The sequence below is a fragment of the Pleurodeles waltl genome, chromosome 6 (assembly GCF_031143425.1).
Source record: "Pleurodeles waltl isolate 20211129_DDA chromosome 6, aPleWal1.hap1.20221129, whole genome shotgun sequence".
Classification (NCBI taxonomy): Eukaryota; Metazoa; Chordata; class Amphibia; order Caudata; family Salamandridae; genus Pleurodeles; species Pleurodeles waltl.
The window spans coordinates 743,912,935-743,930,050 of record NC_090445.1 but is presented as its reverse complement, the minus strand read 5'-3'; the positions used below and the strand labels follow the sequence as shown (position 1 = coordinate 743,930,050).

Genomic DNA, 17,116 nt, shown 5'->3' with positions numbered 1-17,116 from the left:
AATTCAGAAACAGTGCCCATGCAGTGCGTTCAGTCAGGCAAATGTCATGGTACACATTCTGTATATTCACTGCCTCTTAATGTCGGTTTCCCTCCATTTAAGTAATTACGGATGGTAGTGTTGAAAAATGGTCAAATTCCTGTCTTTCTGGGCCGAAAGCACAACTTCAGATATACATTTACTGTATTATTTATATAGCAATCACCACTTACATATGAACAGGAGCGTTGGCACCTTGACTTAAATTGCCTTCTGCAAGTACATGAAATGGGAATAATTCCAGTTAACAGAATGAAAAGTTACGTTGAAAAGCTAAACAAGGATGTCAATGAGAGGTAGCCAATGCTGAATGAAGCTGCTACCCATGGCTGTACCTTCGAGATACCCAGCACTGCCCTTGTCACCCTGCCACCTGGGGTGAGAGAACCAATCTAAGAGCCTTATTTATGTTCAGTAGTTCCAACTACGTGCCCCTTTCCTGCTCCCTCAGGAGCAGACAGGAGGATGTAGAATGGCAAAGAGTCAGATAAGAGGTCAACAAAGTGATGTCATCAAGGTAAAGGGAGCATGGCCTCAGTTCGCAAAGCCAATGATTCTGGTCAAGTAATGTGCATGAAGATACATGTCATAAGAATAGCAGAGTGTGAGGTCAGAGTATGCCTTCCCGACCTTGTCCGGACCAGTGTACGTCGCCACTGATAGACTGCACTCGGGTGTGTACCTTGGCGGCGTAACAGCCTACAGGCAGGCTTGTTGGCATTAACACCGGGAGGCTGGTTTCGATCCCTTGGGATTCACACCAGGGCTGCTGCTGGAGATGATGCTAAGGAAGTGTTGACCATCTGGCACCCTTCGCACATTCGAGGCAAAATTTAGATTTGTTTGTGACAGACAGCAAACAACACATTGTGAAACCAGAGAGCTGAAAGGGAAGGAAACATTTAATTTTCTGCAACTGCAAACTGAAAAGGACGAAACCCAAGTCAAAAAGTGAGAATGAGGGAGAGGATGTGGTCTAGTGGAAAGCTGTGGACTTTGGAACCCGAGGACCAGGGTTTTAGTCCAGCCTCAGTGCTCACTTGAAATTTGTGTGATTCTGGATCAATTGCTTTATAGCTCGGCACCTAAAAGGATAAGTATGTGAAATTTACTGCAACTGAAAATATGTGAAATCTGATATAACTGTATAACTAAAACGTTTGACTGTTCACTTGAAAAGCACAATAAAAGTATTATCCCTCACCCCACCCCATCAGTATGCAACACTTCCTATCTCGGGTGAACTATATGATTGCCAGGTTACCCATACGGTATGAGGAACTGGGGGGCCAAAACACATCTGTGTTTACTTGTGGTCCTGTTCTGAATAGACAGTACTTTGGAGTTAAAACTCAACTGTCCCTTTTGGGGCAGCGCCAAAACTGGCTGGCGGAATGGCGAAAATAAGATTAAACAATGGATCAAATGTGCACCAAGTAAATATCAGTGTGAAAGACTAATTCAAACATTCCGTATATCCCTTTTTGTGTTGTCTAAGTGCCATAAGTCCGCATTTTTCATCCCACCTTATCAATGTACACTTTTCCAGTGAGTAGTATTTGGAAACACGTATAGGTCAAGGGCCAAATAACTTGCTAAGGAGGCACGTCTGAGATAAACAGAAGACTGGCATAAAATATGCAGTGGACACCATTATTGCAGAAACATCTAACCAAAAAAGACTCCCTTAGAGGTAACCTCAGGAAGAATACCCAGCTCTTCAGAGGGTGCAGAATGCTGGCACTGGGATCACGAGGTCTCATCACAAGCCCAATTCTAAATGCAGAAGTACAAATGGATCAATAAATAACGGTTGTTCTGTCCATGGATGCCAATCAGGTCTGTCCAGGTGTGTCAGCTTCCTCCATAGACTTTTACTTTCATACCCCTGCCATTGCTCTTTCTATCCAAGTCTGAGGGCTCCTTAAGACGGTAAGAAAAACAGAAAGTACAAGCATTTGCAAAGCAATGGGTCTCGTGTGTGCTCGCGTTAGAGCTATTAGCGTTGTAAATTCCTAACTGGTCTTTTCTTGCCATACAAACTGAAAATAAAAAAACGAAACAGTTGACATAAGCGAGCCGATTCAAAGCGCCGCCATGAGCGCGAAGAAAGAGTCAAAAGGAAAAAGAAGTTTGCTCGCAGTCAAAGTTATTGACAAAAGTGCAATTATCCATGTACCAGGGTTGATGAAAAAAAACGCCCTAACGAGGGACAAAGGTAGAGCAGTTACCAACAAAAACCAAGGATTTTTGAAAGGCAAGCCCATGAATGAGTGATAGTGACAGGCGTGCGGTGGGCGTGGTTAAAAGCCCAGATACATACCAACACTTCGGAAAAAACAGCCCTTGCACGCTGCTAATCTCGACCTAAAGAAGGTGTGTAAAAATATGCTCATTTCCACTTCCTGCTCTCCTTTTGGCAGATCACCAACAGGGCCCAAAAGGGGGGTGGGGAATAAATGATACCCGGTATGCTGGTGAATCAAGGTCCATGCTATGGACACCGATTATTCTGCACCTCATGTACACAAACTAATGTTATGAATAACAATGACTTAAAAAGATTTCCTTTTTGGAGAAAAGTCGATTTTTTTTTCTCCATTTTTATAATTTACAGCAACTAACCACACCCTGGTCAATTTCACTCCAAAGGGAGCTGGGCGCAGCCTACTCTTTCATACTGGAAATCAGCCTTGCATATGCCCAAGACATCCAATTGAAAATAAGATCTAGGTACATGAACTATGTCCTAGATATGCAGTGTTTTTAATGCCTGCGGGCACTTCTCAGCCAAGTACGTATTTAGAGAAAAGGAATTATGAGACAAGCTATTTTCTTTGATGGAGGTATTTTATAGTGTGGTACATCTGAGAGTAATCCCTAGTGACTGCTTCTTCTGCAATGTCTGCCATCCAGTTGCACATGCATGAGTCTCGACCATCACATTCAGTTCCTTTGGTCTGCCTCTACATCATTTCATGTCAAACTTCTTACATTCACATTTACTTTTTTGTTTATTACCAGTTTTGTACAGCATAGTCCAGGCCCGACTTAGTGACAGAGCGCTTTACAACAGTCCTGACACAAGAGTTTGCATCAAGAAGATTAAAGTATTAAGCAAAGTAAAACATATTTGCATAACATATATACATATAGTAGTTCTAAATTCGTAAATGTACCAATGTGAGTCTAGTAGAAGGTAAACAGCCTGTTTACATACATAGTATTAATAGTGACTCAGTTCCTTACGGCAGTGGTTCCCAACTTTTTGACTTCTGTGGACCCCCACTTTATCAGTACTGGAACCCAGGGACCCACACTAAATCACTATTAAACCAGAGCACCCCCAACTGAGTCATTACTGGAAGCCAGGGACCTCAGCCTTAACACTATTGATGGTTTGAGCCACAAAACAATACACAAAAAATACAGAAACAATCATTCCTCAAACACATACACAAATGATAAAACATGTTATTTAATTTGCAAACAAATGTAAATAAAAAAATACATTTTTTATAGGAGGGTTGGAGCTTTTCTGAATTTAATTGAAGCCGCACATCCTCCATACCATATTCTGTGTGATGCGCCTGCACTGCTGCCACAAATCAATCTGAGGACACTCATTTAACTTTTAGCCTCCAATTTCAAATTCCTTGACATTTATAGTATGTTTAAAGATTTTCAATTGCACATTTAACCACTTTATTTATATATACTTTGTTAATATGTTAGTGATATTTAATTTTCTAAGCAGTTGTGGACCCCCTGAGAAGGCTTCAGGGACCCACAAATTGGGAAACACTGTCTTAAAGGGCTTGCTGAAGGCTTCAATGGGCCCTTGTGAGGATCTTTCCAAGACAGAACTGATGTTGCAACAGTAGAGGTTTAGGCTTGTTTTCAAGCACTCCCTGGGAAGGATTGTTTAAAGTCTAGTGTATGTAGCTAGAGGCCTTCACCAAGCTGAGCACATGCTACCGGGTAGGATCAGTATGTGCACTGCTGGGTTGAAGTATGCGAGTTACTCTGTGCTGTGTAAAAGTGTGATGGCTTGTGCTGTGCTTTGCTGTGCCGTGGCAGATAGATTTCTAATGTGCCAGTGTGGCATGGAGATAGCTTGCTTGGCTACCCTGTCCAAAGTAATTCTTCCAGTGCTCCATGTACACCTGTGCACCTGTGCACTAAATTAGAAAACCTCCCAATCAGGGTAAAAACAACAACCCCAAACTTACTTATGAATAAAACACAACTCCAAACATACCTATGACTAAAAATCAACCCGAATAATACTTATAAAACACAACCCCAAACATACCTATGAATAAAACACATCTCCAAACAAACCTATGAATAAAACACAACCCCAAACATAGCTATGAATAAAACATAAATCAAAATATGCCTATAATTAAGACAGAACCTCAAATATACATGTGAATAAAACACAAACCTAAACATACCTATAAATAAAACACAATCCCAAATATGCCTATGAATAATTATAACTTTATGCAGCCCTTCAATTTACTACTACATCTCAGATGTAGATCATTTGGAGGGAGAGCTTGGTCAGTCCCTCTCATGCGAGCCCCTCTCAACTACACACAAAATAAGACGAATGTGTTCCTTGCAGTTTGTGACAATCACAAGTACTTCCATTGCTACATAGGAATGAGAAAGCGCTGATCAAAGAGTCTGGGCTACACAGCCAGTGCTGGGAGGGGGCATCCTTTCAGTAATGAGACAGGGATGAAGGCAGAAGGTACCGATCTCAGGAAACGGATACTTAGGGCTCTGCAAACATTTAGGGGAGCATGTGGGTTACAAACTTTACGTCCACCATCTTCCTTATCCTTTCTCTCTCCTTTGCCTGGATCGAGGCAAGTTACTGTTGCTCTCCCAATCTCCCTCTCAAAGAGAAATGAATGAATTTGTTTTACTTACATAGCGCCAACACTCCATCCCCAGCCACCTCGGGCTGCTTATCATCCACGCTAGACAAGACTGTCACTTTCACATTACATTCTAGAAACAGCAAACAATAACCCCCATAAAAAAAAAAAAACTACACATTTACAAGCCGTTAGAACGTTGTTCATTCCATTGAGGACACTTGGATGTCATGAAGAACACTTGGGAGCCCATCTCCCTGACCCGAAATCACGACTTTTACTGTGATTGACTGAAGCACCTACAACCTGTTCCATTATCCCACAGATATGCAGATGGGAAAGCTGTCAAATACCTTTACAACAAAGCACAGCATCACATCCCCAGGACATCGACTGATTCCTTGCCCTGAACACACTGTTGCTATAAAGAGGAAGAACTGTCACAATGCAATGGCCGGGGCTATGGAATGCACTAAGGCTAATGCACGGCGTTCTTGTAAACCCATACAAGACATCTTTCTGAACCTTATGCGCACAATCAACTCTAACAAGGGAATTAACCTTCATTTAACGAACATGGATTATCCAGCAGATTTCTATCCTGGTCCTTTTGTAATGTATGACCACATTGTATTTTTTGACCATATTTGAGACTTAATACGGTGACGGCGGCCCTCTTGATCTCTGATGAACCTACAATGTCTCAACCCATGGCTGGAAGACAGGTGCACGCACCACCCACACTTAAACAGAAAGAAAACCCTGTGGGTCCCCATGGATATTCTCTCTGTCCTGCTGGAAATTAATAGGAGTATGCAGCCCTTTTCAGGTTATACACCAGCACCAGCTTTGGTTCCAAACCTACAGAGATAGTGACAAAATCCATGAGGTACATTGGGGAAGGTGATTCTATTGTGACTGCTATTAACACACAAAGGATGTGGAGTTCTGCTTCAATTATGGGGGTGCAAACCTTACGAAAAAGGACTATACAAAGTACAAACAATGCACGAGAGGTCAGGGAGGATGTTTCCTTTTTAGGTCAAACCCACTAGATAATGCATGTGCTGTATGTTTCAAGGTATAGTGTGGCTTACTATCAACATAAAAGGGGCTTGAAGCCCACCCTTTGCCTATCATTGGTTGGTTTTCTTTGCCGCTCTCATTCGCTTGCTTCTTATTTGTGTACCAGCTTGTCAATCTTACTTTTGCCCTTCCCATGGAACATTAACACTTTATCATGTGTGTTTTTGCCTAGTGTCTGTGCTCAATGCCTAAGAATTACTCACGTGTTTTTGGCCTTTTCCCTCCCCCTGTGTACTTCGCCCCTCTCCCCACTTGTTCTACTGCCTGTTCCCATGTGCTTCTCCCAGCCTCCATTCTTGTTGCACTTGCCTGAGTGCTGCATCAGTCTGCAGCCATCGCCCTGTTGGTTCCATGTCTGCCTGCCCTCCCCGTGTTGCTTCCGCATCTGTACGCACACCCTCCCCGTATAGCTTCCATGTCCTCCCACTGTCCTTATGTTGCTTCCATGTCCCTCCTCTGTGTTGCTTCTGACCTCCCTGTTGCTTTCCCCGGTTGTTTCCACTTCCACACGTTTTGTTTTTAGTTACTAATTCCACTCGGATCAATAATGAAAAATATAGAAAGGGGGTGGGTCGCATCATTTTGTAGGTGCGTGCATGCGTCGTGCACACACCTACAAAATGATGCAGGCAGCCAACCAAAAGTTAATTTCCTTTGTTTTACTTTAGCCGTGCTGCACAGCATCGGGAATGCTGTGCAGCATGGCTAACAAACATTGGCAAAGACACAAAAGAAAGACCTATTGGCTTTATAAGTATGTGTTACTGTACCTTTTTGTTTAGAACTATGCCTAAAGTGGTGCAACAAAATGGTGATGCTAGTCTGACCCTGCAAAGCATATGAGGAAGAATTTAAGTTAAACCTCTCAAACGCTGCACAGCATTTCCCCCTCTGGTGCAGTCAGTGGGCTTTTTTCTTTAAGGAGAAACCAAACACCCCTTCCATGTTTCTAAAGACAAGAGGAGTGACGACAAGACATCCAGTGCCTAGAGAATGTTGACATTTTCACTATAACATAAGCCCGGCTCTGCAGGGAGCAGACTAATGACTGATGTCTACTGTTTCAATGGAAGATGATCATACACCCACCCCCTGAGGACAGAGCAGCCCTTCCACTCAAAAATGCGGCACAAATGCAGGTATTATGTCAAAACGCCGCTTCAATAGAGAAAATTAATTGAACAACATCTAGCAACGAAATAGGTGATGACAAACCGCAACGCAGAACCTGCTTAAAAGCATTATTGACAGTTATAAGATGCTTTGTAGGGTTTCATTAAAATTGCCAGTGGTACATAGTATTTAATAACTTAAGCGTGCTTTGAAAACATAAAGAGAGACTCTAGCGCTAATGAAAACACGGAAAATAAAGATGTAATGGTGTAGAGAGAGGTAAGTATGCATTACATTTTGAGTAAACAACTTACCACTGACTCAGAAGCATCAGTTTTAACATGTCCACAATTTGAAGCAACCCCAGGGACTGATTCTTTTTCATAAAACACAAACGTAATTTTATATAAAGTGCTTTAAAAGCATAAAGTGAAGAGCAAAAATTAGAAATTCTATTTACCACTTTTCTAAACAAGGGAAGCCCACTTACTTGGGCCCAATGCTTTCTGCAAAAAACAATATATAAATATATATATATATATATATATATATATATATATATATATATATATACATACATATACAGTGATACCAAGTTGGTGATGGGCAAAACATTCTAGAAACTGTGAGCATAGGCCTATTTGTGTTCTACATGAAATGTCTGTGGAAACTGAGAAAAAAACTTCGGCAGTTCCACCATTAGCTTGGAGAAGTGATTTAAAAGTTTGTTTTTTTTCCAGATAGGACCTATAAAGCACCGTGTTACATAACTTTTTCTGTGTTTAGAAGCATTTGTAACTGTGACTTCTAACTGCACAAGAAAAGTATACAAACATTAACATTCAAATATTGAGCCATATGTGTCAAGACGGAAACGAAAATAGCCTTTTGTCCACCAATGATAGAAACTGGAAGGCTGAGCTCTTTGAAATGAAACCCTACTGCAGTTGTCAACTACTCAATGTATCACATTCACACAAGACCAGAAATGACACGTTCACTGCGTGAAAATCAAAGACAGCGTGGTCCCATTCACGCAGCTTTCTTGAAAAGATATACACACAATTAAAAGTGTACGACGAGGTAACACAAAGCACCACAGCATTCCCAATAAGCCAAGTTTTTTGCACAAAACAACCTTTGTTGCCAAACATCTGAGACATAGGCGGCGGAAATCAAAACAAGAGAGACTTTTTAATGAACTAGTAAGCAGTTTTTTTTTAAACAAAAGGCAGGGAGGGGGACTGCTCGGCTAGGATTCCCACACCCCAGCATGTATGGATTATGTCTTCTCATCTTGGGTAATGGAGACGCTTAGCACACAATCCTCTGCGCAGATCAGATTCCATTTAAACAAAGAGCAGAACATGAAAAGGGGAAAGAGACCGCCACCTGCAGGCAAGCTGCGCACTTACAGTCACTTCGGAAAGCGCGCAGAACTCCCAGAAAACAATCTCAAAGACATTGGCGCTGGTGAGAGGTAATTGCTGCCTGGTCCCGGTCAGGCCTGTTCAGTGTCTTTTGCAACTCCATGCACAGAACTTAGATACCAGCCTTGTCTTTGCTAATTGCTCTTACAATGTGGTTGGTCCCCATTTATAAAAAACCTTTATCTGTCTAGCAATATACAACGCCTCGTTTTAAATTACAAAAAATAATTATTGTCCTAATAGGAAAACTCTATGTATATTTCAGCACATACTGGTCAAATCCGCCTTGAACCTGACGCGCCCATTATGCTTTGTGCAGGGAGATGGTACACACATTTTAGGAATGTTGAGACGTGCAAGTCCAAACTAGTGGCGTTTCTTACCTGACGTGATGGGAGCTAATCGGAATATGTCCGACAGTCTGCTGTTTACTCGCTCATAAGGCGACTCCTCCAGTAAGTCATTCCCTGCAGGAAACATACAACATCATCTAATTATTTCTGAGCAATCAGTATTTCATCAAGAACATGGGCAGTGACTATTGTATTCATGTGTCTTATAAACAGGGCCACTGGTATTATGCGGAAGGAGAGGGACAAATTACGCAGCAGGGTTGAGTAAATGATACGTTAAGAAGAGGCACATTATGCAACGTAATATGGCACATTTTGTAATAATATTACTTCATTATTTCAGCATATTAAACTCGGTAAAACTGTCTGGGTACTGGTTGCACCTCATTAGTACCAGTTTAACACAGCTTTGCAAAGGACTTTCTACTGCGCTACAACATGTATTACTGCATTTTTAGTGACTTTTGAACAGTTTCGTCTAGAAAGATTTTTTGTTAAAATCTATAGATATGTGCAGATGATGGATTACGTGATAAATACGGCAAACCTACGATTGTGCAAAAATCACCGCAGCCCCACATTCTCATAATTCCAGTGGTTCTGATTATAATGTTCAAATTCCAACCAATTGACTTTCAAAGTACTGTAAAGCGGAGAGGTTTGAGAATACTATGCAAAGTCAACCAAGCAGTGACTGATCACATTATAAAAAACACATTATTTAAAATACAAACCTTTGCCAGGAAAGTTTAGCAAAAAAAAAAAAATCTGTGATGGAAGTTTCTAAAGAAAACTATGTGAACTGTGATTGTGAATACAATGAGGACGGGGTCAGTGAGTGTAGGGGTGGTATCAGAGATGTGGCTAAAGGGAACACAATATTCTATAACAATTTTGTTGGCCCTTCACCTAAAGGAAACTTGATTTACAACATAATGCACGCAAATAAATACAACTTAAGTGTATCTGTGGGAAATGCATTTTGATCACTTCAGATGTCTGTGAATGTAACCAGGCGATCACCGTTTTGAATCCCGGTTAGTGCACGGAGGAAATAGTAATGCGTTTTTACGGTACTAAGAGGCCAAAGCCTGCGATTGAAAGCACTGTGAATATATGTCATTAGTTTAAAATAATTATTACACACAGTATCAGAAATGTGTCACACAGAAAAATAAGACTGTGCCAAAAAGTTCAAAAAGATTGTGTTTAAATGTTAACTGTGTTTTCTTAAGTGATGTTTTAGTAATACACTGACTGTACCTAGGACAAACCTTTTGTATAAGTTTCCATTAAAATGACAAATTCCCTATTCTATCAGTTAAAGCCTACTTCCCAAGCAGCCTTTTGATTTACCAACTAAACAATTGCACCCATTGTGTTTCAGGAATAGGCACCCTGGAGGGAAGGCTTACTTCTTATTTAATTGTCTCTCTCTTCTCTCACCTCACAGTCGAGGAAACCCTTTCAAACTACAGCAAGGTTGTTCTGCCACCCCTCTGCCCTCTTTGACCTCTGTATAAAATATGTTTGTAGGTAATGCATTGTCTGTTTGTGCATCCTCCTGTAGATCTATTCCTGTCCTCTCCAATTATGTCTCTATTGGTCTATGGGGTTACCTTCCTGTCTTTACCTGCCCATCTGTCTGTCAGTCTCTCCATATCCTTATATAGATGTACACAGTTTTAGTGGCTATTGTTATTGCACATACAGCAGTGACTTCAAAACACATAATGGGAGTGATGTCATATCCACGAACAATGGTGTTACCAGAGAGGTCCATAATACATTGCTACTTTTTTTCCTCTTTCTTCCTTGGTCAAATGCTTACCATTTCTTTCTCTATACATCCATTTATAAATATGAACTATATGGGCGGATGTGTAGAGTGTAATATGCTATTTATTACCATTATTCAGTGTAGCAAGACTATCGAAAAAGGAAACAAGTGAGTCACCCCAGCTGGGTCGAAGCCAATGAACCGCAGGCAGTGTGCATATTTGTGCCACATGGACTTTAAACAGCTGGACTACTTTATTCTCCAGCAATTAAGGCTTTGTTGTTAATACTGAAAATTAACAAAGCACCCATATAGGTTTCTAAGACCTGTATTTTAAACTACTACTTTAAAAAAATGCTACAATTATCCAACATGAATGGAATATAGCCAAGGCAGGCAGAACAGTGTATGAACCAGTGAAAGGCACATCAGAGGATATTTTCCTCACCTGGGGCCAGATGTACATAGGGAATGGTTTGCTATTACCAAATAGTGATTTTTTGTGATTTGCTATTTGGTAATCCGCAAACACAAATATACTAAAGTGTGTTGAACACTTTTTGTGATTTCCGGTGGGTAGCAAATAGACCTACCTCATTAATATTCATGAGGTAGGTGTCGGTTTGCGGCCAATTAGGAATGGCAAAAATCACATGGATGGTGGCCTATAGGGGTCAGCAGACCATGTCTATGACTGCTTTTCAGTATAGCATTTTTTTTTAATGCAGCCTGCTTTTCTCAAAGGAAAACTGATGTGTTTTAAAAAGAAAAATTAAAGGTTTTCGTCTTATTTTTAAGAGTGCTCTTAAAAAATATTTTTAAAACCATTCTCAAAGGGGAAGGGGTCCACAAGGGACCCCTTCCAATTTGCGACATTTGTGAATGGGTTACCATCAACTTGAAGTTGGTGGTAAAATACAAATGTTTAGCAACTGCATTTCGGTTGCAAAACATTCACACATAGCACTGAGCTTAAGTATTGGAAAGGGCACCCTAAACACACCCTTTCCTACCCAATTTGCGATTCCGTAATAGATCACCGAGTCCCAAATAGGGCTTGGTACATACCAATAGGCACTTTTCTGATCAAAAAACGGCCTGATTATGTGAATCGGGCCATGTGTAACTAGAATAATTCTTCGTACATCTGGTCCCAGATGCATTAACTGACTGAGGCTTCTGCTATGTGGAACTAGTAGGGGTTATACCAGTAGGTATTAAAGAAAACTGGTTACCAAATGATCACATGTTGGCCATTTTCACCAACTTCAGGGAGATGTATTGTGTTTCAGCCATTATTTTGTGAGAATTGTGCAGACGTTTTCCCTTTCAATGAGATCTGGTGTAGCATGGAGATCCAAAATTAAGTAGACGCCCAGCAGTGAGGCCCCTCCTTGTTCAAACAGACAAGGCAACCTGGCAGTAGCCATGTGCTATTATGTCATGTCAAAACTCTGTATGCAAGCAGCTGACTGGATTAAATCGTAGGACCTCCTTTGTTACGTTTTGCCACTTTTTCAGTATATACTCTTTGGGCTTCTTTGCAAGAGGCACATTGATGAAGTAGCGCAATAACAAGTAATGCAAGGAAAAGCTTGATATTCTTGTGCTGCCTTTCTTGAAAATAAACTATTTTCAAAGAGGTGGCAAATACAATTATATTTTAAATTTCTATTATGTAAACTTCTTTGTTTTTCTGGTTTATTTCGCAACATTAATTTGTTTTAATTTCTCATTCTTGTGCGTGGTTTGTTGAATGCTGTAGGTTAGCATGCTTGCATTTCTTCAATAAAAAGTCCTATTGCAAAAGTTGGAAAATGTTTGTGATGAAGGGAAATTTGAATGTTTTCACCACTCCTACCTATGGTCGGCAACTATTGTGCTGTTTTGAATACTTTGTAGCCATGGTAGTCCTGTGTTCACACACTAAGAAATTCTTGTCCATCACCTCTGGACCGGTTCAGAAGAACGTTTTAAATACCACAAAGTGGGCCATGGGGCTTCGGCTTTGCAGGGGTACATTATATATCAGCCAAATCACAAAAACGTCCATGTGTTGGGGTGGAAATATATTTTAATAATCCACATTATGAAGTTTCTAAACGTTTTGGGGGTAGGCAAATATAAAATGTCTATTTAAATCTATTTTTGTGCAAGAGAAATACTTTTCCATTCATTGTCTGCCCTTCCTAGTCTGCCTCGAAGTCCCATCCAAATTGCATCTAGGTGGCATTTTGCGCCACTTGGCAATGAGCAATAGAAAGTTGTAAGTAAGAAAGGACAAATCCGTGTAGGGAGGACACTGCAAATATTTGTGAATACCTGCAGCATTGTGATTGTGTGTCTGTTCACCTCTATCACACTGCAGCTTCCTAACCACGCACAGCTTCCTAACCAAACACATGAAAGACAGAATAAAAAAGCCCTGCCTTCTCTATGGGTGTTGCACAGTCTGCAGATGACACCACAACGTGCTTAACAAAGTGTTCACCCATTACAGATCGTTGGTATGTTGAAAATACCGAATTTTATTTTACTTTTTTAAACCGAAATTCAGTATTATGCTTCTCAAATGTTTTGTGAAAAAAGTCCCGTCGTGCAATCAGTGTGCATGCAATTGTGTATGTTTGCGGAACAGGAGAAGAAAGGGGACACATTTCAACGTTGAGGACAGGACTGAGCTTTGATGGTGCGCAAGTTCTCTGAGGAATTCCTTTTATATCATATATTTCCTTCTCTTCTGTGAAGATTTCAAAAGCACCACCAGGTGAATTGATTTAATTTGTTTGAGTTCCATAGGCGAAGCATATGTTGCTCCCACCGAGCAGGAGCCCCGAGGGCCCGACAACCCGGCGCTAAAAGGCCCCATTGACCGCCAGGGCCTGAGTGCACTTCGGCGCCGGCCTCGGCTACCTCACGCGGGAGGGCACGTGCAGCGTGACTGACAGGCACCCGAGGGGCGGGGCCCGGGGGCTGCCTGAGGGGTATAGACACTGCCACGTGGCATTATAGATTCAAGGGGGGTGTTTGCAGCAAATGGGCGCGTTAGCTGTGCTCGCAATCGGTACACTCGACACCACGAGGCCGTAAATGCAGAAATGTTTCTCCGACACTGGCTGTGGCGCTAGGCACTGTGTGCGGCGACGGCGCTCAAATGTGTGCACTAAGAAGTGGGAACAGGGCAGGAGCAAGCACAAAGAAGCATTAATGAGGTTAATGTAAAGGAACCCTTCCCAGGGGGCTCTTGTGCCCTAAAGCGGGTAGGGGGCGTTTAACAGCTCCCGCATAGGGCCTGCGAAGACAAACTGATAGCTCTATGTCTGCGTTACACACAAAAAAACTGAATATAAAATTGTTGGCTAAAGCTTCCTACCACAGATCTCACACCCATTAGCATGATTCACACCACGGAAATCCCACCCAGCCACCGGACGACTTCGGTTGACGCTCAGAGGGGGATCTGAAGACGTCATTTCAACTCTGCAATTTTCAGGGGGTTGACTCTGCGGTTTGAAGACTATCAATGTGGTGTATGCGCTCCGCAGTCGAAAATAATATCAATTATATATGTAAGCAGTCAAATCACACTTTCTAAAGCTCTCACTGGGGGGATGTTTCTGGTGTTTTCACTCTTTACAGAAACGAGAACTAGGAGCTTTGTAAAATATCCCTGGACCGTCAGGTCCCTCGCTTCCTCAAAAGGCCAGGGGCGCTAAAACATGGGATGCGGGGATGCTTCTGCACTCCCAGGGAACTGAAAGACTTTGGATGATCAATGAACAATAAAGTATCCTTAAAATGTTTGAATGTCTTATATTTTCAAAGAAGCTCTGCCAGATATTCCTGTGCCTTTAATACCAGGTGTTGTAGCCATGAACAAAACACCCCTATGCCTTTAGAGAGGTAACATACCCCTGCTCTAAAAATAGTTCCAGCACCACTGAAGTAGGCTGCGCTCGGGGTGCTTCCAGAGATGGGAGCGCTGTCGTGAATGACCCAACCATGGCCCGTTCTATTCGCGGCCCCTGCAGTGGGGCTGGGTTGTACATTTTTGCCAGGGTTGGTGCTCGTCTCACTTCCGACCCTCTTAGCAGTCGGTACCCAACCCACCTGCTGTCACTCCTCTATCCCATCTATAGCTAATGTCCAAGAGTTTTTTTTTTTTTTTTTAAGTGTCGATGACAGACCTATCTAAAAGTTTTCAATAACGAACAGTCTGCGTTCTTTTTTTTACACTTTGAGCAGACTCCTAAAACAGCGCACAGTTCCAACGGAAAATAAAATAATATAAAACGCAGTAATTGTGGAACACGCCAGGCAGGCAGTACAAGCAGTGCAGGTTTTGTTTGGAGACGGCAGGTGTGTGGTTTTCCAGAAAGTGGCCTGTGGGAGGGGCCAGCACTTTGGTGTGTGCCGTGGCTCTCTACGGGATCTTCAGTGCGAGACCGGCTGCCTGTGTCAGGCGTGTTCACCTCAGGTTTTGCCTCCAGATGCCCCTGGGTACACGTGCCACTGCCGGGCTGGCTGAGGTTAACATCTCTTGATCCCTACCCCTTGCTAAAGCGGTGGTTTTACGATCGTAGCCCACCTGCTGCAATACAGCTAATGCCCAATCTGGTCCACAAACGGGCAGGCAGATGCCTCTGGGGTCACGTGCAGCTGCCGGGGGTGGCTGTCCCAGCTGCCACTGGCCTGGGGGAGCGGGCCCACTCTCCCGCACAGACGTGGAGCACAATGGGTGTTGTGAGGGTTGAGGGCCGGACCTCCTGCTAGCGCCGGGGAGGGGGGAATGGTCAAAGCCGTGTCCAACTGCAGCGAATCACCGAAAGGGGACACTTAGGAACAGATTTTGCAGCACATTAGCGTCATTTTTTCTTACACTGTGGCTCAAGGAGGCAACTTTCGCTGCGCCATATTAACAAAGTGGTGCAGTGCATGCATTGCGCCACTTTGCGACCCCTTGCACCACATTGTGCCTATGTCAGGCATAATGTATGCAAGGGAGGCCTTCCACCGTTAGGAGGTTTGCAAAAATGGCACCGTGATATCTACAAGTTTTCACTGCGCCATTTTTGCCATCATTTTTAACACCTGCTCAATGCAGACGTTAAAGTGACGCACCCATTATAATCAATGGGCCTCCTTGTACTTTGCTGCACTAGCGTCCACATTTTCTACGCTAGTGCAGCAAAGCACCACATTAGCGTCCAAAATCTTAACACTATTTTCCTAAAGACCGTCATGGTGCGCTGTATTAGAAATACGGCGCAACCAGGGTGTTGTTAGGCAGTAGGGGCACGCAAAAAAAGTGGGGCACCGGGACTGATGCCCCACTTTCCTGTAAATGTGGCCTTTGGCATCTAGGGCCAGATTTACAAGACCCCAGCGCCACGGAGCATCATTTTTTGTGACACACAGTGGCGCTGTGCAGTGCACCGTAGTTACAAGATGGCATAAAGCCGCTTCATGTGGCTTAACACCACTTTATGGTGTTAAGACTCTTTTTGTGGCTTAAAGCCACATTGTAAATACGGCCCTTGAACACGCAGCACTTTGCACGCAAGGGGCATGTAATGGGTGTTGCTGGAGGTGTTCCACAGCAACACCCATTGCATTTTGACACTGCCCCAGAATTATGAGATTTAGTAAATCTGAGGCAGCGCCAAAACCTAACACCACTCCAGGGGTGGAGTTAGCATAGCTCAATGAGGAGAAATGCTTTCATTACTCCTTGTTCTTTGCTCTTTTTATATGTGCTGCAGTCTGCTGTACACATAGAAAGAACAAATTGCCATAAAAAATTGTTTTTGTGCAGGAAGGTGTTTCTTCCTGCACAAAAACAATCTCCCCCCTCAATGCAGCCATCCTTGCACTGTGGCGCAAGGGTGGCTGCGTTGGCGCTCGGCAGCAACTATAGCGTCAGCGCAGGGGGAAACACAGGGTTGCACTGTTTTAAAAGTGACGCAGCGCTGCCAATTATGGCACAGCAGACCTGTGCCACGTCTTCTAAATCTGGCCCCTAGTTCGCCAATTTGATTAAACTGCTTGCACCTTGGGGGAGGTCGAATGATAATTAAGTGGAGGAAAACTGGGATGGGTTTTGGTCATTTTAGCTGACATTTTCGAGCAAATCCGCAAAACCTGAATTTAGCAAAAGTTTGCCAAAAGTTGCTCAGCTCCCATTAACTGCGGAAGAGGCTAAATCAACAAAAGGATAGGATCCTTCTGGGTGAAACTGTTATCTTCGAGCCTGGGACATAAACGCCAGTTGCGTGACAGCAACACGTCGCTCGCCGAGCTATCACCTACCCTACCCCATTACTGCTGACAACACCGTGTCACCTCTTTCTATAGACTACAATGTACATGTCATAGCGTGACTGCCATTTCGGTCCCAACCCACCCTCGTTTCCTTCATTTGCA

The 17,116-nt window shown here is 42.8% G+C and overlaps 1 protein-coding gene across 5 annotated transcripts in view; it reads right to left on the bottom strand.

The window, feature by feature from the left end:
- Positions 1 to 17,116, bottom strand: part of GFRA1 (GDNF family receptor alpha 1) — a 380,929-nt gene that overhangs the window by 351,724 nt on the left and 12,089 nt on the right. For all 5 annotated transcript variants that reach the window (XM_069239268.1, XM_069239269.1, XM_069239270.1 and 2 more), the window contains exon 3: positions 8,944 to 9,027. In XM_069239268.1, coding sequence (XP_069095369.1) covers positions 8,944 to 9,027 — 84 coding nt within the window. The remainder of the gene's footprint in view (positions 1 to 8,943; positions 9,028 to 17,116) is intronic.